Genomic DNA, 23,587 nt, shown 5'->3' with positions numbered 1-23,587 from the left:
CCCAAAGACAAACCACAGATTAATTGGTCGAGGGCGCTTTCCCTCTGACGGCGTCTGGTCAGGGCGCTCCACACAGCCCACAATAATGCTTCTGGACGATTTAATATCTGCTCGTCGACCAGGACTTGAGACCACAACGTTCCCAGCTCGATTCCACAGCTGGTACGTCTGCACACTTCTCTTCTCTTAGAGATATATCACTAGGGGTTCCCTTCTGGCGGGAGCTCAACGGAGCGCGGCTTCCCCCTGCGATGTCTGGCACTCAAGTGAGGTCAAGGTCCTCCGGAAGCGAGCCTCACGCCTCCAGCAAAATGTCCACATCTCCTAGCCAGTCATTTATCTATTTTCTTCTTCATTGCCCATAATCTCAAACTGTTATACATATCCAACCAGCCATTTTACATATGGGTTATCACCTCAATATTTGCTAGACCTTCTAGTTAGGTCAGGCTTGCTGAATAACTCTCAAGAAGGGAGACTCGTTTCTCCTGCAGGCTGAGATCATAACAACCTCATAGGTGCTTCGAAGCTTATAAACAGTAAAGCTGCCATGATTAAAGAAAGATGTTGCAACCTGACCTCAGATAAAGTCCATTCCATCCAGCGCTCGACCCCAAAGATGCATTCAATAATTTTAACATGCTGTTCATTCAAAACAGGAATTTTCTCAAATATAAATTAATATTATTATATACAAGCATACTGTGATTATTTGGGCATTGGTTACCTAACCCGTCCTCATAAACAAAGGCTAAAGTCCATTTCATGCACCTCCAAATCCCCTGTTTATGAATGGAAAAAACGGTTTACACACGACTCGCAACTGATGACGTTCGAACACTTCCAGAACATGTGCTTCGCTCACGTCCTCAGTTCGAATCACAATTTTATAAATTCTTCACCCACGTACTTTAAATACAAATAATCGTCAACAGCATATAAATACCTAGCCTACGCCTAGCTATGCATAGAATTTTTATGTACAATAATATTAATTTACATATGAAAACAAACCAATGTTTAATACACAGTAAATTAAAATTGATGAATGCGTCTTGGGAAGACGGCAGCTGCTTAAACAGGTTAGTGTGAGGACGGGTTGCACTGATTACGATATTCCTTGCACTAAATAAATCATCTAATGCATTTAATAAAAGCATACAAGTTAGAAATTACTTCACAATTAGAAGAACTAAGAAATACCCAAAGAACTGATCGCTGCAGTATTATAAGCTATGACGACTTTACAACTAGGTAGTTGTATGGTCAGTGCAGAAACCTGACCAGACAATGTGATGTAGTCATTCGCAGAGTGACTCAGATTGTAGCTTCATCTGATTCAGGCAAAGTGCCAGAGTCGTGGAAGGTTGCTAATGTGGTACCAGTTTTCAAAAAAGGAGATAGATCACTTGCGTCAAATTATCTGCCAATTAGCTTAATGTCTTTTGTGGGAAAGTTACTTGGATCGATAATTGCAAATACCATTCGTCTTCATCTTGAAAAACATAAATTAATAAATGATTCACAAAATAGTTTTACTAGTGGCCGTTAATGTTTAACAAATTTTCTATAATTTTATTCCAGCACAGTTGAGGCAGTTCATAGTGGGAAAGTTTGTAATGTTGTATATCTTGGCTTTAGCAAAGTTTTTGATACAATGCCACATGGAAGATTGTTTAATAAGATGGCTCACGGTTTTGGGCTGCTATATTAAATTGGATTAGGGCATGGCTATACCAAAGGAAACAAAGAGTTAGTATAAATGGAGTTAAGTCAGAGTGGAGAAAATGTTGTAAATGGAGTGCCTCAAGGTTCTGTCCTGGGACCTCTGTTATTCATAATATATATAAATGATTTAGATTCAAGTTTGAACAGCATTATTTGCAAATTTGCCTATGATACAAAAATTGGGAGGGAAATAAACAAGGAAAAAGACTCGCTATCACTTCAAGACGATCTAAATAGGGTTTTGAAATGGTCAAAAGGTTGGAAGATGCAGTTTAAGGCTAACTAATGTAAGGTTTTAAGGCTCGGTAATGATGATAGTTACAAGATTAAGAGCTAGATTTTCTTGATTGCGAATAGGATCTGGGAGTTATGATTAGTAAGAATTTAAAACTAAACACTCAATGCATAAATGTTCGTAATAAGGCAAATAGGACACTGGGATTTATTAATCGAAGCGTTAGTAACAAGACACCTGGTGTTGTTCTTCAGTTATATCTTGCTCTCGTTAAGCCCCTTTTAGATTATGCAGTTCAGTTTTGGTCGCCGTACTATAGAATGGATATAAATTCACTTGCAACGCGTCCATCGTAGGATAACAAAGTTAATCCAGCAAATTAGAAACATCATATGAAGAAAGATTAACAAAGCTTAATCTGCTTTCACTGGAAAGGCGAAGAGTTAGGGGTGACATGATGGAGGTTTACAAGTGGATGAATGGTCATAACAAAGGGAATATTAATAGGGTATTAAAAGTATCAACACAAGACAGAACATGAAACAATGGGTATAAATTGGAAAAGTTTTTAGATTTAGGAAAGTCCTGGGTAAATATTGGTCTGGTAACAGGGTTGTTGATTTGTGGAACCAATTACTGCATAACGTAATAGAAGTAGGATCCCTTGATTATTTCAAGCGTAGGTTAGACATATATGAATGAGATTGGGTGGATATAAGCTAGGAGCTTCCTCGTATTGGCCAATAGTCCTTCTGCCGTTACCTTCATTCTTATGTTTGCCTCGGCTATAGGATCATCTGGCAGGATAGTGAGACCGATCCAATTCAGTTTCTTTATTATGCACCCCATACCTCTCCCGTGGGCGGTGGTGGAATGGGTTACAGAGGCACATAATGGGTTCAGAAACTGAACCCAATTGTTCATTTAGCTAAGCAAGTGACAATCTTTTGAAGCTAGTTACACAATTGTTTTTACACATGTACATGTATATTCAAGTTAATTACACAAATACATATACATATCGGTAATCTTTTTATATCACAATTGATTTAACAAGAGGCTCACAAGTCACTATGCAAGGCACTTTACATCTATGGTGAGTCACACAGTTACTAGTCTTAGCTGCACACCCACCCAACTGGGCGGCAGCTTCACAGTCATACATGCATTACCAACAGTAAGTAAATTTTAGATAATTCTCTAAGATTCCCGACAAGTACATCATTATGAATGTAGTACTTATACTATTTCTTGGACTTCATCGATGGTTGTATCTCTGAATATCAGCGATTTTTTTCACATTCCATTATATAATGACGCAAAGTATGCTGAATAGTTCTGCTGACAGTTTACATTTAGTCAAATCTACATCATCAGATGTTATAAACTGCCAGAGATACTTGTAGGCGAGCCTAAGCCTAGCAGTGGTAACATCTACAAGTCTGCTAATGTGCGGTGAGCCACTACCAGAATAGACAGCCTGTAAACTTTATGACAAACCATTAAAACATTCACCTGAATACTACATTATTGAATGTGGAACTGTAAAATTCTTACATCTGGTCTGCTGTACAATCAACTATTTAACTGTTTCATTGACTCTGGAATATTGGAAAACATCGTAACACTTTATCCTAAAATTTGCTTGTCCACTTTTATGAATGAAGAACGAGAAATTAGTTAATTTATTATTTTCAAGCTGATTCTCTTATGAATCCATCCCTTACTTGTGTGGTAGTAAATAATAAACAGTTGCATTTAAAAAAATTACATTGAAATATGTATAATGCCTTCTGATTTACTAGATTGTAATCTCATGATAAAAAGAGCATGTTTCAAGCAACAATTTAGACTGTTGTCTTGTGTATGATCCTCTGTACTGTGTGGAGGGGGAATACGAGAAGCACCTCACTGTAATAACACCTAATTGATTTATTCCGATTAGGCAAAATTGAATATTAATTGTCAATAAAGATGTTAATTACTAATATAATTTCAAGCTGTGACTTGTAGCCACGTTGGCAGGTGTCACCAGCGAGTCTGTGTTATTGTCAGGTTCTTCTGCTGGGTGTTACTGTCACAACATTTACTCTAAAGCCATAACCTTTGTGATGGAGCTGTCACTGGTAAAGTCCACCTCAACTCAGGCCTGTTGGATGTGTGTTCAGATGACGTATAATGAGAGTTTGCATAACTAAACATCTGTGAAATCAAATGCTTTTTTTTATTCCCTAACGTTTGTGCATCTCAACATTTATGCAATCAAACGTTTGTGCAATATTACTCCATATTCAGTTTAGATGAAATAAATGAAGGTGATGTTTGCGTACAGGAACCATCGACAAGGACTACCCGAGGACGCGAGGCGGGTACGCCTTCGAGGTTGGGGAGCCGGCGGTGAGGCGGGTCCTCGCCAGACTCCGGCCCGCCAGGTCCATCATCACCAAGTACGACACAGTCTGCAGGAAGGACAGCCTCGACATCACCGACGACGACAGGTGGCAAAACAGAGAGTTTCCAAGTTCAAACCTGGGGCTTATGAGCTGTGACCAGAAGTCATTAGTTATAGATCAAATAATACAGTTTATGGGGCTTTTGACAGGTGCTGGGGAGACATGGTAAGTATTTAAGGTCAAACAGATTACTGGGCACCCGTCAAATGTTTTGTAACACAGTGAACAGGAATTATGTTATGAGCGCAAGAGTTATAAAATGTAGGACAAGAGTAGCGGGATGTGATTATTTTATCATTATTACTGTTGTTATTATTATTATTGAGAAAATCAGGGAATAGTGTGGAGATTTGAACCAGCGTCCTGATGCATTCTAGACGCGCGCCTTAATTCACTAGGCCCATTAGTGGGTTATGTCATGCATCTGACCATATGGTTTATTTTTCTTATTTAAGCATTCTTTATTATTATTATTATTGGTAGTATTTGAATCCCTTTAAGTTGCAAAATTTCATCAGTCTCTTCTCATCCTCTGGGCAGAGCAGACGTGAGAATCAGGTGCTCCTCGCCATAGTAGCCAAACCACACCCTTGGACATTGAATATGATCTCTTATCAATAATGCTTGCTCACTGTTCCCCACCATAGAGTCCATCTCACAACAATAAGCAAAGTGAATCTTGCTGGCAATGCCTTAATAGGGTTTCTTAGAGAAATGCGGAGCTTATGTGCGAGAGTGGCAAAATACTTAAATAGGCTTAGCTTGAGTCTCAAGAGCCAACATTTTTAGGCAGCTCTGAGCCTATAGGTAGGAACAGTAGAGTGAGCACAAATAGGACTTCCAAGAGCCTATCCGGATTTGTAACACAAAGCAGTGTGTGTACTCGCCTATTTGTACTCGCCTATTTGTGCTTGCGGGGGGTTGAGCTTTGGTTCTTTGGTCCCGCCTCTCAATTGTCAATCAACTGGTGTACAGATTCCTGAGCCTACTGGGCTCTATCATATCTACATTTGAAACTGTGTATGGAGTCAGCCTCCACCACATCACTGCCTAATGTATTCCATGCGTTAACTATTGATATTAAAAAAGTTCCTTCTAACGTCCCTGTGGCTCATGTGGGTACTTGTTCGCATACCACCAGTGTTGAATAGTTTATCCCTATTTACCGGGTCAATTCTCCTGAGGATTTTGTAGGTTGTGATCATGTCTCCCCTTACTCTTCTGTCTTCCAGTGTCGTAAGGTGCATTTCCCGCAGTCTTTCCTCGTAACTCATTCCTCTTAGCTCCGGGACTTGTCTAGTGGCATGCCTTTGAACTTTTTCCAGCTTCGTCTTGTGCTTGACAAGATACGGGCTCCATGCTGGGGCCGCATACTCTAGGATTGGTCTTACATATGTGGTGTACAAGATTCTGAATGATTCCTTACACAGGTTCCTGAACGCTGTTCTGATGTTAGCCAGCCTCGCATATGCCGCAGACGTTATTCTTTTTATGTGGGCTTCAGGAGACAGGTTTTGTGTGATATCAACTCCTAGATCTTTCTCTCTGTTCGTTTCATTAAGTACTTCATCTCATATTCTGTATGCTGAGTCTGGCCTCCTGTTTCCACTGCCTAGTTTCATTACTTTGCATTTATTCGGGGTGAACTTCAACAGCCATTTGTTGGACCATTCACTCAGTCTGTCTGGGTCATCTTGTAGCCTCCTACTATCATCCTCTGTTTCAATCCTCCTCATTATTTTTGCATCCGCAAACATTGAGAGAAACGAGTCTATACCCTCTAGGAGATCATTTACATATATCAGAAACAGTATAGGTCCAAGGACTGACCCCTGCGGGACTCCACTTGTAACGTCTCGCCAATCTGAGACCTCACCCCTCACACTGACTCGTTGTCTCCTGTTGCTTAGGTACTCCTTTATCCAATGGAGTACCTTCCCTTTCACTCCAGCCTGCATCTCCAGCTTTTTCACTAGCCTCTTGTATGGTACTGTAACAAAGGCTTTCTGGCAATCCAAAAATATGCAGTCTGCCCACCCTTCTCTTTCTTGCCTGATTTTTGTTGTCTGGTCGTAGAATTCAAGTAACCCCTGTGAGGCAGGACCTGCCATTCCTGAATCCATGTTGATGCTGTGTTACAAAGTTCTTTCGCTCCAGATGTTCCACTAGCTTTCTTCGCACAATCTTCTCCATCAGCTTGCATGGTATGCAGGTTAGGGACACTGGCCTGTAGTTCAGTGCCTCCTGTCTATCACCTTTCTTGTATATCGGGACTACGTTAGCTGCTTTCCAAATTACTGGCAGTTCCCCTGTTGCCAGTGATTTGTTATACACTATGGAGAGTGGCAAGCACAGTTCTTCTGCTCCTTCCTTTAGTATCCATGGGGAGATTCCATCTGGGCCTATAGCCTTTGTCACACCCAACTCTAGTAAACACTTCCTTACATCCCTGCTGGTAATCTCAAACTCTTGCAGTGATTCCTGGTTAACTATTCCCTCTCTTATATCTGGAATTTCTCCTTGCTCTAAGGTGAAGACCTCCTGGAATTTCTTATTCAGTTCCTCACACACTTTCTTGTCGTTTGTAGTGAATCCTTCTGCCCCTAACCTTAATTTCATAACCTGCTCCTTTACTGTTGTTTTCTCCTGATGTGGCTGTGCAGCAATTTAGGCTGAGTCTTTGCCTTGCTTGCGATGTCATTTTCGTATATTCTTTCTGCCTCTCTTCTCATCCTGATATATTCATTCCTGGCACTCTGATATCTTTCTCTGCTCTCAAGTATCCTGTTATTCCTATAGTTTCTCCATGCCCTTTTATTTTGCAGCTTAGCTAACTTACATCTCTGATTAAACCATGGGTTCCTCATCTTCATTTCACTGATTTTCCTTTTGGACTGGGACAAACTCGTTTGCTGCTTCCTTGCACTTCTGCGTGATGAAGTCCAGCTCTACATTTACAGTGTGTTTGTGTGTGTGTGTGTGAGGGGTGGCAGCCCGACCCAACCACAAGTCAACCTCACCATACGTTTAACCAAGAGACCGGTGATCACTTAGGGTGGCAGCCCAGGTCCTATTATACTGTGCTATAAGAACTATTCTCCTCTGGCATACTTAAACCTCAGTTGTTAGTCTTATTTAGGGCCACCGAGAGCGCTCTCCCCCTTATACCTTATAATAGGTCTGCCTGACTGTTGGCACTGATGACTGTTAAAGGCATGCAGCCTGTTCTGCCAAATGTCATGTTAATCATCATCAAATGGTATTAACCAGGAATTAGGCAAAATTACTCCAAAGAATGTCACCTGAAGAACCAAGTATGGAGGAGGTAGCTGCTGAACCATCATGGCTCTCCACCAACATGACCAATGACACCCTCATCTCAACACACAATGATGGGTTTGTGACAGTGTTAACTAGAAGCCAGGGAAGACAACAACTGAAGCAAAAGCTTAGCGAACAACAGGGGTGGACGAGCTTCACTAGCACCGAAGAGAGAGTATACGCGTTTGGCCTTCCTAAAGGCACAACTCTGGCTGATAAGATTGGATCGTAGCATGTAGTTGAGCCAGACGCACACATCTGGCTCTGTAGATCTGCTATGTTCCCATGTTAATTCCTCATTTGTGTACGTTTCAAGAAAGCCTCAGAATGTTGTGGATGATCTTCTACAACAGAAAATAGGAGATGTAAAGCTCTCCCTTCAAGATAATCCATCACGAAACAAGAAGGTGGATGAATACCTAGTCTACAGATACCATCAAGAGTTTCAACTGGTTTATTCCTGGTTGATGGGGTTCTGGGAGTTCTTCTACTCCCCAAGCCCGGCCCGAGGCCAGGCTCGACTTGTGAGAGTTTGGTCCACCAGGCTGTTGCTTGGAGCGGCCCGCAGGCCCACATACCCACCACAGCCCGGTTGGTCCGGCACTCCTTGGAGGAATAAATCTAGTTTCCTCTTGAAAATGTCCACGGTTGTTCCGGCAATATTTCTTATGCTTGCTGGGAGGACGCCCCCTCCCCGCTCAGCTCGTTGTCGCCGTGTGGGGGCTTAGTGGGCGGCTGCCGGAGTGTGATGCTCCTTGGGACAGTCCTCTGTCCTTTTCTAGCCTTGTGCTCCTGCTGCCGTCCTCTCCAATTCTGCTGGGCATCTTTTCCTTTTCCTTCTGTTTCGTTTTTCTCCCCCCTCTTCTCCTATCTGCTTGCCGTTTCCTACCGACCTTTTGCTCGTTCTGGTTCTTCCCTTGGACTTCTTCTATTTTGACGCCCGGGTGCTTGAGGAGGCATACTCATGCACCCGTAGAACTGCAGTACCCGACGTCGAGAGCGAGGGGAACCTTTTATTGTCAATCCCCACTTCGTCACTGAACCCGATCTCGACGGACTGTCGGTTTCTTAAGGTGGCGTTTGTGGGGCGTATACTCGCGACGCACCCCTAGGAGGCCCCGACAAGATCGGCGATAGCTTCTTGTTGGGTGTCCTGCCTCTAATTGTGGCTCCATGGTGGGTGTGGGGGCACATTCGTGAGTGAATTCTTTCTTTCGTCAAGATGATTACCCCTGCTTCGGCTTCTTCTGGTTTGCCTTCTCAGGCTCGTGGGGTGGGCGACCAAGCCCCCGAGTCGGTCCGTATTGGAAGACCGGGCTCTGTAGCCTCCGCTGCATTGGGCCCCGACCTTGCTCCTCCTTTGGCCTCTCTGACTCCTTCCTCTGGCTCCCCTCCCTCCTCTGTGGTTGGGTCGAGCCCCAAGCCCCCAGTGGTGACTACCTCGTCCCCTGGCGTGGCTCCTTCTCTAGTTGTAACTACTTGCGCCTTTTAACCCCTCTCTCTCTGGGGGTTCTCACCGCCGTCTTCGTCACGGCCGCCCTCGCTCGATTCCTTCCAGTTCTGCTACCTATCAAGCCTTGTTTGGTCCCGCTTCGTGGGCCAAATATTTTGATCTCCTCCCTCTTGATTCTGCGCCTCCTGACGATTTCTCCCTCCATCGACATCTCATTGATTCCGTGGATGCCTCCATTACTTTCAACCCCACTCGTCTCGGTACACGTGTCGTTGCTGCTCCTTCTCAGGATGCTGCTTCCCGCTTGGCTGCCTTATCCTGCCTTGGCGAGACCCCCGTTCGGGTCTCGAAGAACGTTCAGTTGAATGCCAGTGTTGGCACTATTTTGCTCCCGCCCCATGTTGCGACCGGTGTTCGGGACCTGCGCGACTGCCACGACGATATTCGACATATCCTCGCTGCCCAGGGCCATTCTATTCTCCAGGTGGACACGTTTACTCGTCCCCCTCGTGGTAGTCGCCGTCAACCCCTCCGGGTTGTGAAGATTACCTTTGATGGTAGGACCCTTCCACCCTCTGTCATTCTTGCTGGTGCCAGGTGCTCTGTCCAGGAGTACATTCCTTCTCCTCGGCTCTGCAACAAGTGCTGGAGGTTTGGGCATGGTGCCCTCCGCTGCTCCGGGACTGTCTCTCTCTGTCCTTTGTGTGGTGGCGAAGGTCACTCTAAGTCGGAGTGCGCTTCTCCCCAGGCTCGTTGCCTCAACTGCGGTGACGCCCATCCTACCTTCTCCCGTGCGTGTGTCCATTACAAGCTTGAGGCAGCCGTCCTCAACTTGAAGCACCGGGAGCGTTTATCTTTTCCTGAGGCGAGGCGCCAGGTTCGCTGGCTCCCGCCTTATGCTAATATCTCTTATGCTCGCGTGTTGCGCTCTTCCTCTCCTCGTCCTTCCCGCCTTCCTCAGACTCACAACCGTTTCCAGGCCTTGGACCCTGATGCGCCCACTGCCCCCTCCTCTGTTCCTTTGGGTTCTCTCCCGAAGGATCCTCCTCCTGGTCCTCTGTCTGGGGTTCCCCTTCCTTCTACCCGGTCTGTCGTGTCTTCTGTGTCTTCTTCCTCGTCCCCCTCCGATCCTCCTCCCCGTCCTCTTCCTCCATCGCTCTCCTAACGGCCGTCGTATGTGCTCTCGTTCGGCTTCTCCTGTTGAGACACTGGAATCCGTTGCCCGGTACGTAGTTGCTGGGACACCGGTCTCTTTAAGTCAGAAGCGTAAGCCTGGCTCCTCTCCTTCCTCTTCCCCGGCGGGTAAGAAGGCTTCGCTTTCTTCCTCAGCTCCTCCTTCTGGCTCTGTTGCTCCTTCCCCTCCCGTTTCAGTGCTTGCGCCCCCTGTTCCTGCTATGGAGGTTTCTTTGGCCCCTGCTTCCCTTTCGGTTGCTGCTCTTGCTGGGGTGCGCTCCTCTCTCTCTACTCCCCCTCTTCCTGCTGCTGTCCTTGACTGCTCCTCTCCGTTGTCTCCTCCTCCTCCTCCTCCTCCTCCTCCTCCTCCGGACCCTGCCCGCCCACCTCTGATCTGTTCTCCCGTTTCCTTCCCTCCGTCTTTGCTCAGTTTACCCATGCCCCCTAACCCTGACTTTGCTGACCCTGATCCCGACCCTGATATTCTTTAACGTGCTCTGTTGGTCTTTCGCCTTTGTTTCTTCCTTGTTCTCTGTTTTTGTCCTTTCTCTTCTCGTCGTTGTCCATTCTTCAATTGAACGTTCGAGGTTATTACGCCAATTTCCTCGAACTCCAACTTCTGGTTTCGCGGTTTTCGCCCCTTTGTGTCTGTCTCCAGGAGCCGATGCTTGGTGCTCGTCCTGGTCGTTTTCGTGGCTATTCCTTTCTCTCCCCCCCCCCCCAGCCATTGCTATGGGCTTCTAATTCTTCTGCTCTCTTGATTCGGGCTGATGTTCCCTTTGTTCCTTTACTTTTTCCTTCGCCTCTCCATTGTTCTGCTGCTCGTATCTTTGTGGGGAAATGGTACACAGTTTGTTCCATTTATCTCCCCCCGAGTGTCCCGCTCTCTCTTCCTGATTTGAAACACCTCCTAGACTTCTTGCCGGAGCCTGTGCTCCTGCTGGGTGACTTCAATTGTCGTCATTCTCTTTGGCGTGACGTTCTGACGAATACCCGGGGTCGCCTCCTTGAGCCGTTTCTCCTCTCTTCTTCCCTGTCTCTTCTGAATTCTGGTGAGCCCACTCATTTGGACTCTCGAACTCGCACCCTTTCTTGTCTTGATCTTTCTCTCTGCTCTTCTTCTCTTTACTTAGATTTTACATGGCAGGTTCTTGATGACCTCCATGGAAGTGATCATTTCTCCATCCTTGTTTCCTTTTTCTCTTTTCGCCCTTCCCTCTCTTTCCCTAGGTGGCAGTTTGCTAAGGCGGACTGGACCCTATTTTCCCTCAGTGCTACTCTCTCTGACCTCTCCCTTCTGCCCCTCTCTCGCGCTCTCCTCCTTTTTCATGACACTGTCTTCGACGCTGCCCTCCGCTCTATTCCTCGCTCTTCCTCTCGGGGTCCACGGAAGTGCGTTCCCTGGTGGAATGCGGACTGTGCTCGGGCTGTCCGCTGTAAGCGTGCAGCCTGGAAGAAGCACCGCCGTAGGCAGACGACCGATTCTTTTCTTTTCTTTCGGAAAGCGAGTGCGGTGGCCCGTAGGGCCATCCGTACGGCTAAACGTGAATGTTGGGCATCTTATGTCTCGACAATTACGTCCGAAACCCCTCTGGCCCAGATCTGGAAGCGTATCCGCAAGATAGCGGGTAAGTTCGTTCCCGATGTTTCACCGGTCCTTCACCTCCATGATACTCTTGTGGCGGACCCGTTGCAGGTCGCTTCCGAACTGGGTTCCCACTTTTCTTCTGTTAGCTCTGGTCTTCATCTTCCCCAATCTTTCCTTCTTCGTAAACCTGTCCTTGAGTCTCGTCCTTTAGATTTCTGCACTCATCTTCAGCTTCCCTATAATGATCCCTTCTCTCTCTCTGAACTTCGTTCTGCCCTGGCCCTCTGCGGTTCTACGGCGGCGGGCTCCGATGGTATTCATTATGAGATGCTTCGCCATCTCCCTCCGAGCACGTCTCAGTATTTACTGAGTCTGTATAATCGGATCTGGGAGTCGTCGTCAGTCCCTGAGGACTGGCTCGATGCCGTTGTCCTCCCTGTTCGCAAACCGGGGTCTCTGGGTACTTCCCCTAAGGACTTTCGCCCTATTGCTCTCACAAGTTGTGTCTGCAAACTCTTTGAACGTATGGTTAACGTTCGTCTGATGTGGTTCCTGGAACACCATCACCTCCTCTCCCCTTCTCAATTTGGTTTCCGCAAGTGCCGCAGCACGACAGATGTCCTGGTGAACTTGGAGGTCTATATTCGTACTGCTTTTGCTGCGAAGACCTCCGTTGTTGCCGTCCTTTTTGACCTAGAAAAGGCTTACGACACCACTTGGCGTTATCATATCCTATCTCAACTTCATTCTTTTGGCCTTCGTGGTCATCTCCCTCTCTTTCTCCGCAGCTTCCTCTCTCGTCGTTCCTTTCGGGTGCGCCTTGGTACCGCTCTCTCTCCCTCTTTTCAGCAATACGAAGGTGTGCCCCAGGGTAGTGTTCTGAGCACTACTCTTTTTCTGGTTGCCCTCAATGGTCTTCTTTCCTCTCTTCCTTCTGGTGTCTTCTCCGCTCTCTATGTCGATGATCTTACCCTTTGTTGTCAGGGTGATGAATTCGCCTCTCCTTCAACGCCGGCTTCAACTTGCAATTGATGCCGTGTCGTCTTGGGCCACAGGTCATGGCTTCAAGTTCTCTACTTCTAAGACTTGTGCCATGACTTTTACGCAGGAAACGGGTTGTTCTTCGTCCCTCTTTGTCACTTTATGGTCATCCCCTTGAATACAAAGATTCCGCGAAGCTTTTGGGGTTATTCCTTGACACTCGTTTGTCTTGGTCTCCCCATATCTCTTACCTCCGTGTTGAGTGCTCTAAGTCCCTTACCCTCCTTCGGGTCTTGTCCCATACTTCTTGGGGGGCAGATAGGCGCACTCTCCTTGCTTTACATTCCTCTCTCGTCCTGTCTAAGCTCGATTATGGTTGCCCTGCTTACTCGTCTGCTTCTCCTTCTACTCTTCGCCGTCTTGATGCTTTGCACCATACTGGGTTGCGCCTCAGTTCTGGTGCCTTTCGTTCGACTCCCGTCCTTAGCTTGTATGTTGACACTGGCTTCCTGTCTCTCCAGGACCGCCGTGATCGCTACTGTCTTCGCTATCTTGCGCGGTCCTTGCAACATCCTTCCTCTCGCCTCTGTCGTGCTTTAACTTTTACCCCTCCTGCGGTTCCTGTTCCTCTTCACCACCTCCCTCTTTCTGTCCGGTTATCTCGCCTACAGGATTCTCTTTCCGTTCGTATTTCTGATGTTTCTCCTCGTGTTGTTCCTTCTTTGCCCCCGTGGAGGGTCCCTCTTCCGCGGTTTTGTACATCCTTGACTCGTATCACTAAAGCTTTTACCCCTCCTACAGTTCTAAAACGCCTTTTCCTCGAGCACTTTTCTTCTCACTCCCGCTCCGTTTCTGTCTTCACCGATGGGTCTAAGTCAGCGGACGGTGTTGGCTACTCTGTTGTTTTTCCTGATCGCACTTATATGTGTCGCTTGCCTCCGGAGACTAGCATCTTTACAGCGGAACTTTATGCTATTCTCTATGCTCTTCGTCTCCTGCTTTCTCGTTGTCAGTCTTCCTTTGTGGTTGTTGTTGACTCTCGTAGTGCCCTCATGGCTCTCGGGTGCTTTAATCCAGTTCATCCGGTAGTTGTCGAGATCCAGCATTGGCTGTTTCTCGTTCACAGTAAATTTAAGTCGGTTGAGTTTTGTTGGGTTCCCAGCCATATTGGCGTGTCTTTAAATGAGCGTGCGGATGCTGCTGCTAAGGAAGCTGTCCGCTCTTGTTCCATCTCTCGTAAAGGCATTCCGTATTCCGACTTTTACCCGGTTATCCATTCCTCCGTCCTTACCCGTTGGCAGGCTTCTTGGTTGTCTGTTACTGGTAACAAGCTACGTACTCTTAAATGTTGTGTTTCCTCGTGGCCGTCCTCCTTCCACCGTAACCGGCGGTGGGAAACAGCTCTGGCGAGGTTGCGTATTGGCCATACTCGCTTAACCCATGGTCACTTGATGGAGCGCCGCCCTGCTCCTTATTGTCCTAGTTGCATTGTCCCTCTTACGGTCGTGCATGTCCTTCTTGAATGTCCTGACTTCCAGGACGAGCGTGTGTCTTGCTTTCCGACCGCCCCTCGCGGTCACCTGTCCCTCGATAGAATTCTTGGTGACTCGGATACTTTTGATATCGTTCGCCTTATGCGTTTTTGTTCTCGTATTGGCATCCTTGGTGATATTTAGCGCCCTCTGATTATTTTGCGTATTTGATGGTGCTACATAGCCTTCCCGGTTTGGTGCCTTCTTTTGATAATTACTTACTTACTTGCTGGGAGGACGTTGAACAACCGCGGACCTCTGATGTTTATGCTATGTTCTCTGATTGTGCCTATGGCACCTCTGCTCTTCACCGGTTCTATTCTGCATTTTCTTCCATGTCGTTCACTAGACTGGGCCTATAAATTAGGAGTATACAGAGCAAGGAGATTGTACAAGACTGGTAACCCTACCAATCAAATAGTCATAGTCTGGAACAAGTCTGAACCATCCCCTGACTAGTATTGCTTTTCCGGGTCGTATGCGCCCTACAGCAGGTTTGGTGGTGTGGAAGCCAGACCCTGTGGAGTGTTACAACTGGTGTGGCAGTTGGCACATAGGTAAGCACTGCTGGTGAACATCCAAGTGTGATCTCTGTTCCGGTCCTCATGCACTGAAGGACTGTCTATATAAGAAGCTAAGAAACTAAAGACTGCTAGACCAGGAACACCAGAGCATGGTAACAGCATCAGGGGAACAACCTGAAACTGTGTCTCCATCTTAACAGCCGCTGAAGTGTTTCAGATGTAGGAGGGAAGGAGTAACCATTTGGCTACTCCTTCTCCAATGTTTGGCACCCAGACTGTGCCAAACGACCAGCACAAGGAAGCAAGTGCCCGCGACTCAACAAGCGCATACTGATACTGGCTCTTATACTGGTGACAGTACCAGCAACGCCCCCTGACAACATAAAACAGGTCGAGACAACACTTGAAGGAAAGTTAGCAGCCTTGCAAGCACAGGTAGCAAAAATGTCAGAAACCTTACAGACGCTACGTCGGGCCTCACAAGAGATACAACAGCCGTGGCCCACGCTGGTAAAGGTACCTGTGGTGGTAGTGGCGGCTGAAGTGATGAGAGCGACAACGTAGACTGACGACGTCGTCGTTAGTCAACTCGGTGATGACAGCAATGATTGTTACACAGAAATAGTAACTGGAAAAGGAAGACAACTCTCACCAGCATATATTGAAATAAGCAACGAACGCATTCAAGTCAAGTACCAGAGTGAAAATGAAAATCCACTGTGTGATAGTGCTTATGCCATGAAACTTGGAGAACATTCACTCGCAACCAGTCTCGAGCTCTTTAATGTTCAAGAGTCTGATGACATCACTAGGCGTTACTGACGAAACCAGACACCAAGTTGGTGCGGTTATTTATTTCGTTCGGTCACTTATAACACATTGTGGAAGTGTGACAAGAACAACAGTAGAACCACCAGCCCACAGAGAAACACCACCACCACAATGGCTGCTGCTGACACAAGGAATATTAGATTTTTCAGTTCGAATATTCGTAGCATCAACAAAAGACTGACCTAATTGCACATGTTACTAGCAACAACATAGATATAATTGCTATACAGGAGCAATACACGTCTAACATGATAAACAAAACCCCACCAAAGATCAGAGAGTATGTATCCTACACAAACAGTAACGCCACAGGCCTACTAACATACATCAGATGTGATTTACCGCAAGCTCTTGTGAGCACGTCACACAATGTACAAACACAGCACCATCGCTTCCATTTACAAACTGCAGCGGGTCACTTCTCATTCCTCAACGTATATGCCAGAAGTCAGAAACTCAGTGTAACATTGCTCCCAGATCTAGACAATCATGGAATAATAAACATGGGAGATTTTAATGCTAGACATATTACGTTGGGAGACAGTATTATAATAATAATAATAATAATTTTTATTTAGGTAAGGTACATACATAAAGAGATTTTACAAAGTTTGTTGGCTTTATAGATGGATTATTTCAAAATGGTATCAAGATTACACAATAATGAATGTACAGGCTTTCTTCAGAGCCTCGTTGATAACAATTACTGCAGACTACGAAATATCGTTTGTTGGGAACAAGCCAAAAGCCTAGCAGAGGTGAACACCACCCAAGTGGGTCCTTGACCTCGTATTTGTTGAAGAACATGAACGAGTAAAGCAGCTTGGAGATTAATACAAACGAGTCAAATCAGAAGATTTAGAGGCATTTCTTGTTCGTAAATAGAGGTGAGAGACATGAGCAATGTTATATGAAATAAACATTGGGAAGAATTCCTACAACAGTATAAACGAGCAAACATCACTTTTTGTTATTATTTTTATTTTTATTTCGTATAAAGCAGCTACATAAATACAAACACAAAATAAACTGGCACCGGGGCACCACAACATGACAATTACAACACAAGAAACTCCACATAAAGACCACATGAACATAGAAACAAGTTAAGAGTGACACAGAAACAACAGAACCCATACATAATACACATTACAATAAGAAGAACAAGAAAAATGGGGAAAGGCTCATCGCCCTATAGCCGCATATTCTGCCTACCACACATCCCTATCCACGTGCACTTCCGAGAAAACCTGCACGGGTACTTGACAGACGCCAAGGCTGCACAGGAGCCAGCGGGAGTGGGGGGGGGGGGGGGCGCATCGCATCGCCAGAGTATGTCGGTGACAATAAGTTCTTCTGCAGTCTTTCGGCAGCTGGAGGTCCGTCTTTAACACCCACAGGATGGGGTCCTTCTTCAGAACGAGAACCAAATTCCGCCCCTTATCCCCAGCCGTACCAGGGGGGCAATAACCCTCCAACCCGGGGAACGAGCAACCGGAAACTCTGGTGGTGAATGAAAGGAGACGCCGGAGGGGGGGAAGGCAGGAACAGGTGATGAGGCCCACAAGGAACCCATGCCACGACATGAGCATCCACCACCAACAGGCACCACAGGAGCCCCAGGCACGCCAACAACATCCATCCTCGGAGGATATCGAACTCGCATGTTCCACCACATCTGCCCAGGCGACACCACCATCGGGGAGGTAAACCGAGAGACCTCGAACGCTTTGGTGCGTGACTTCGGAACCGCAGGTCATCCAAACTGTCCACCTCCACCACAGCCTCCCCACAGGGAGCACGGGAAACCCGCACTCGGTCAAGCACCCCATGGCCACGCACCACTCAGCCACGGCAACTACCGGGTCACCGGAGTAGCCACCACATTGAGCCGCACAGCGTGAACCTTCTCGCTTCACACACAACTCCAACCTGAAGCACCAACTCCTTCCTGCGGCCAAATGCTCACAGGTAGCCGAGCCCTCCTGAGCACCAGACAGCACACTGCCGATGACACAGACACTGGGGCCACTGGAGAAGCCAACGACATGTTCACAGCAGCCTGGGGAGGACGAAGGGGCCATACTTGCATCTGACACGATGCTCACAGTGTCACCAGGGGGAACTGGAAAAACCACAATCGACGGTAGCACTTCACACCACAAGGTGGCCCTCTGCCGGAAAAAGAACTCTAGCCTCAAACCTCTCTGGGAGAGCATCCACACCCACCGCATCACACAGACTGTGGCTGAACAGGGGCCGTGGCTGAATGGACAGCGCTTGGGACTCGTAGCGTTCGGGTTCGATCCCGGCCGCTGGTGGAAACAGATGGGTAGAGTTTCTTTCACCTTAATGCTCCTGTTACCTAGTAGTAAATAGGTACCTAGTAGTTAGACAGCTGTTATGGGCAGCTTCCTGTGTGTGTGTGAATGGGGGTGAGAGTTGATTGCCAGTTGAGAGGTGGGCCGAGAGAGCAAAGCTCAACCCCCACAAGCACAACTTGGTGAATTACAACTTGGTATTGAGGATCCCCCTCATAGACAGAGGATCCCCCGGGGACCATCAGGAGGGAGGGGGAATCCTCTTTCTAGAATAGATTAACTCTGTCCACACTGCCAGCATGGCACCCTGCAACCGGGATTAGACGGGTTGATTCCGCAGGATTGGAATTCTTGGAGGCTACGATTGGACGATGGTGGAGGTGGCGCTTTTGAACTTTTTTTTTCCGGGTGGAGCCGACTTCAATTTACGGACTTTAGATCTCTGATAGGCGTGTGGTGGTCAAGTTCTCAGCACCTGCTCCATTTCAACACTTCGTGAGTGATTTAGCATAGCGTTTTTTCCAGCTACCGGCTCTGCTGGTACTGTGGTGGTGTCAGACCGGTGTGTGTCGCCGGTGCTTGTCAGCATTCATGGAGTTCCCATGGATTTTCCCGAGGAGGTCCTTCGCACCTACTTCTCCCGGTATGGTACGGTGTTCACCCACCGCATAAATCATCTCCGCTCTGGCCTGCTGACGGGCTTGAAAACTGGTGTGCGGACACAGCATGCGCTTGATGTGTGCTGTTTCGTCTCAGGTCACGTTCTACAGCTTCACCTTGAGTGTCGTCTACAAGGATCAACCTCGCACCTGTTTTCGGTGTGGTTTGCACAGGCATCTTGCGGTCGGTTGCAAAGCTTCCAGAGTGGGTAAGCCGTCACTCTTTCGGGAGGGTGACTTCCCCTCCCCTTGGAGGTGGGGGGGGGTTCGTGCCTGTGGGGGCCCTCCACTGCAGTGTTACCGGATGATGTGCCTTCTGTTCCTGTTGCCTCTGGTGCATTCGCTGCACACGGGGCATGTTCCAGGTTGGATCATTTTTATGTTGATGGGTGGGAGGGCTCTGTTTTTGCGTTTCGTATGGTTCCAGTTGCTTTTTCTGATCATTGTTTGGTGGTGGTGCGGGTTGCTGTTCGTAATCAGGTACGTGTGGGGCGGGGTTGGAGGAAGTTGAATTGTCGGTTGCTGCATTGTCCTTGGGTGCGTGATGCGTTTCGTGGGTGGTGGGCAGAGCTTGTTGCTCGGAAGTGTGAGATTTCGTCTGTGTTAGACTGTTGGGGTGGTGCAAGGCTTAGTGCAAATTTTTCTTTGTTGTGGCTGCAAAGCATGGGGTGGCGGGGCAGTTTGATTTGTTGCACTTTCTTCTGGCGAGGTTGACTCGGTTGTACGTGTTGCTTAATAGTGGGGTTGGTTGTTTTGCTGTTAAGGAGGAACATTTGTGTCCTCCTTAACATAAATTTGTCCATTACATTTGTAATGGACATAACATTTGTCATAATAACAAATAACATTTGTCCTCCTTAACAAATGTGCTCCTTACACATAAATGTGTAAGGAGCACATTTGTGGTTTGCGGGAGGAGTTGGCAGGGTTCAGACATCGTGTCGACGAGTGCGTCTCTGATAAACGGCTTTCTCCCTTTCTTCTGCAGAAGGAGAAGACCCTTCGAGTCTGTGTTCTTGTCACTGGTCTCCATCGTCCGGACGGTTCTGTTTTATCTAGCACGGATGGGGTCCTGCTGTATGTGCAGCAAGAGTTGGGGGCACTGTATGAGGAGGTAGGGGTGGATGAGGGGCTGGCTGCTTTCTTTTTTTATCACTGCTCACCTGGGTTGTCAGCTGCAGGTTGTTCTGCTTTGGTAGGGGACGTGTCATTAGCTGAGCTTTGGGGTGTGGTGCGTTCTTTCCGGTCCGGCAGGGTACCTGGTTCAGATGGGGGCTCCCTGTGGACTTTTATGTAACGTTTTGGGACGTGCTTGGTGAGGCTTTCTTGGAGGTGGTGTGTTATTGTTTCCAAACGTGTTGTTTACCCTCGTCCCATTATGATGAGATTATGCGGTTGCTTCCGAAGCCGGATAATTTGGGTTTTCTATCAAATTGGACACTGATTCACCTTATTGAATGTTGATTACAAGGGCGTCTCAAAGCTGCTAGTGGGTCGGTGTTAAGATGTTATTGGTTCTGTGGTTTCGGGTGAGCAATTTTGTGACGTTCTGGGTAAGTCCTTGCTTCATTGTAATTCCCTTTTTCGTGATGTGATTCTGTGTGCCTCTGAGGTTCGCCTGCTTGCGGCAATGCTCAGCTTATATTGGTTGAAGGCGTTCGACCGTGTGTCGATAGGCTTTGTGTTGCGGGCTATGGAGAGGTCTGGGTTTCCTCCGTTTTTTGTTTCCTGAGTGCGCATTTTGTATGCCCGTTGTCGTAGTCATGTGTGTGCATTACTGTTTTTTTAGTGCCCCTTTTGCCATTTGCCAGTCGGTGAGGCAGGGTTGTTCTTTATCAGTGCTCCTTTGTTCTTTTTCAGGAGCCTTTTTTTCAGTGCAGTGAAGTCCTGCACTTTAGTAGTTCCTCCACGGTTGCCTGCCAGTCTCTGTTTACAGATTTGTGGGTATGCTGACGATATAGTGGTGTTCATGGCGACTGAAGGCTCTGTTGGTGCCATTCAGAACCTTGTTCAGCATTTTGAGCTGGCCACGGGGCCCCTCGTTAATAGGGATAAGTCCTGTCTGATAGGGCTGAGGTGCTGGGCCTCCCGTTCGGTGTAGGAAGGGTCGTGGTTCCGGTGGTCAGGTCACTTCGGGTCCTCGGAATTACTTGGTTTAGTTCATATGACCGATCTTTGGCATGGAATTGAGACGCTGTGTCTCAGTCGGTTGAGGTGGCAGATAGTTTGTTGTCTTTGCGTCCTTTCACAGCTTATCAGCAGGTGATTGTTGTTACTAGTAACAACTAGTAGCTTGGCTTTTTGGCTTGGTGCTTCCTTTGGATCGGCGGCAGGCTCGTGGTTTGGAGTGCAGAGTCTATTGGTATGTGTGGTGTGGGACGTATCATCCGGTTTGTTGCTCCTCCATGGTCCGACAGGGGCAGGTGGAGGAGGGAGGGGGGTGTAGGCAGCCCTAATGTTTTTACCAAGGTGATGGGGCCTTGTTTTGGGTTTCATTGCGTCAGTTTTTGGGGGTGGGTGAGGGTCTCAATGAGCTTGGTGTTTACTTTTGTTCTGTTAGGTTTAGTTATTTGATGGAGTTGGAGGCTGGTTGTGGTGATTCTTTTTGCATGCCTGCTGTGTATTCTTGGGCGATTGGGATTCTGCGGACGCTCTGTTATGTCTTGGGGATTTTGTCCCTGTCGTGTCGGGGGTTTTATGGGGAGCTCTCCTTCGTCGTGCGAGTCATCAGGTTGAGGGCATGTTTCCGTGCTGGGATATGGAGGGGGGGGGGGGGGTTTGGTCGGTCTTGGGTGGGTGGCCTTTGGCTCCACAGCAACAGGAGTTTCTCTTTCGTATGCTGCACGAGTCGTTGCCATTGAATGATCGTCTGCATATGCTGTGTATTCCTCAGCGTGTAGACATTGTGGGTTGGTTGAGAAACAGTTGCGTGTGTTTTATTTTTGTGTGCGTGTTCGAGGTTTAGTAGATGTGACTGAGGTGTTCTGTGGGCCGAGATTTCAGGGTGATGTTTTGCGGTTATTCTTTCTTTCTTTTCCTCAGGGCTTACGGCAGTTTCGGAACACCCTAAGTGTCTTGATAGCGGATTGTGTTTTGTGTGGGGGTTGGGCGTTTGGAGGGGTTCGTCGGATTTGGGGTTTTCTGCGGGGGCGTTTACGTTTCACATGGTGGTAGTTGCAGCATGCTTTTCTGGAGGAGTTTGTTGGTTGGTTCACTGACGCATGTGTTCGGAGTAATGCTTTGGGACTGGTAGGGGGGTTGGGGGATTGATCTGTGTCTCAGTGTGGTAGGGGTGGATTTGGGGAAGTTGATTGTTAGGTCATTGGGTCGTTTGGGTGTTTGGATTGTGGGTGGGTGGGTCTTCTGCCATGAGGGGCCTCATCGGTGGTGCGTGGTGTGTTTTGTGTGTGTTGCGTTTTTGTGCTGCTTCGTGTATGTGTGCCTTTTGGTGTTTAGTTCTGTGTGTGTGTTTTCTTTTTCCCGTTTCTGCATGTTTAGGTGTTTCTTTTTGTTTGTGTGTGGGTGTGGCTGCTATGTCGTATCCGGCTCCTGTATGTGACTGGGCTTTGTTTTCTGGTGTGTCTGTGTTGCCTGTCCTTCCACCTGTTCTATCGATTCCTGCGTGTTCCGAACGTGTTCCGGTCCAGTGTTACTGTCTGTGTGGGCTTATTGCCCTTTATGTGTGACCATATGGCTAGGGTTATCAGTCATGCTTTACAATGTTATTTTACCATGTGTTATTTTACCTTGTATGCTTTTGCTGCTGGCTTGTTATCTGTATGTGTGATTTATGTGTTTTTGTATTCCCTGTGTTAGTCCTGTATTTCCTGTTTTGTACTTGATTGTATTTTTTATTGTTTTTTATTTTATATATTTGTTCTTGCATTTCTGCTTTTGTATGCTGCTTGTGGACCATATGGGTTCCGTTATATTCTTTTGTCATGTACTTTGTCAGACTTTGTATTTGTTATTGTATATATTGTACTTATTTTTATAAATAAAAATTTTTTTAGTTTTTTTTTTTATTTTTACATGCAAGCATGCAAGGTAAAGACAATAAATACAATAAAATATCAGAGAAAACAAAAACAAAATACAGAAGCTACCGGCCAGAAGGACCGACAGCAAAGGACAATAATTAGCAAAAATGGAGGAACGCATAAGAAACACAGCATACATCAAGACAAATTAAAAAACAATAACAATAACAAACAAGCAAATAATATAAGCAAATAAACAAAACTTAGGAACAATATAAAATAAAACAAACAAACACCGGCCTGAAGGACCGACAGCAAAACACATCATAATGTATAAAATGAAACAGAACACAAGACAATACACACACAAACAAATCATAAATATAAACAAAAGGAAAATTAAAAAGAAATCACAATACAACATGGTAATACATGAAGAGAATACACACTCTGCAAAACACTGGCCCCTCCACAAAGGGAGAGGCACGGGCACAGAAGACAGTAGGGCAAACAAAACGCCAGAGGGGCACACAACACTACAAATAGGGGGAAAAAAATAAAAAACAGGGAATCAGCGGACATACTTGCCCGGGAACAAGACCCGTGGGAATCGCACATTGAACGCCTCCCAACGTAACCACCACCAAGGGTCTCGTTCACCCAGCGGGGACGCCATGTCATCCAGAACCCTAGCTATAAAGACCCGCAAGCAGGGACCCAAATGGTATCACTCCTGACGCGAGTAACTGCCACAATCCCCCACATCATGGGAACACCCCCACCATGAAATTCCCCCGGCTTGTCTTCT

General features: G+C 46.9%; 1 protein-coding gene across 1 annotated transcript in view; it reads left to right on the top strand.

The window, feature by feature from the left end:
• Window positions 1-23,587, top strand: part of LOC123770244 (glutaminase-asparaginase) — a 47,711-nt gene that overhangs the window by 8,397 nt on the left and 15,727 nt on the right. Inside the window, exon 3 of the mRNA XM_045761908.2 lies at window positions 4,296-4,461. Coding sequence (XP_045617864.1) covers window positions 4,296-4,461 — 166 coding nt within the window. The remainder of the gene's footprint in view (window positions 1-4,295; window positions 4,462-23,587) is intronic.

This window comes from Procambarus clarkii, chromosome 42 (assembly GCF_040958095.1).
Source record: "Procambarus clarkii isolate CNS0578487 chromosome 42, FALCON_Pclarkii_2.0, whole genome shotgun sequence".
NCBI classification, from domain to species: Eukaryota; Metazoa; Arthropoda; class Malacostraca; order Decapoda; family Cambaridae; genus Procambarus; species Procambarus clarkii.
This window is presented reverse-complemented; position numbering and strand designations above follow the sequence as displayed.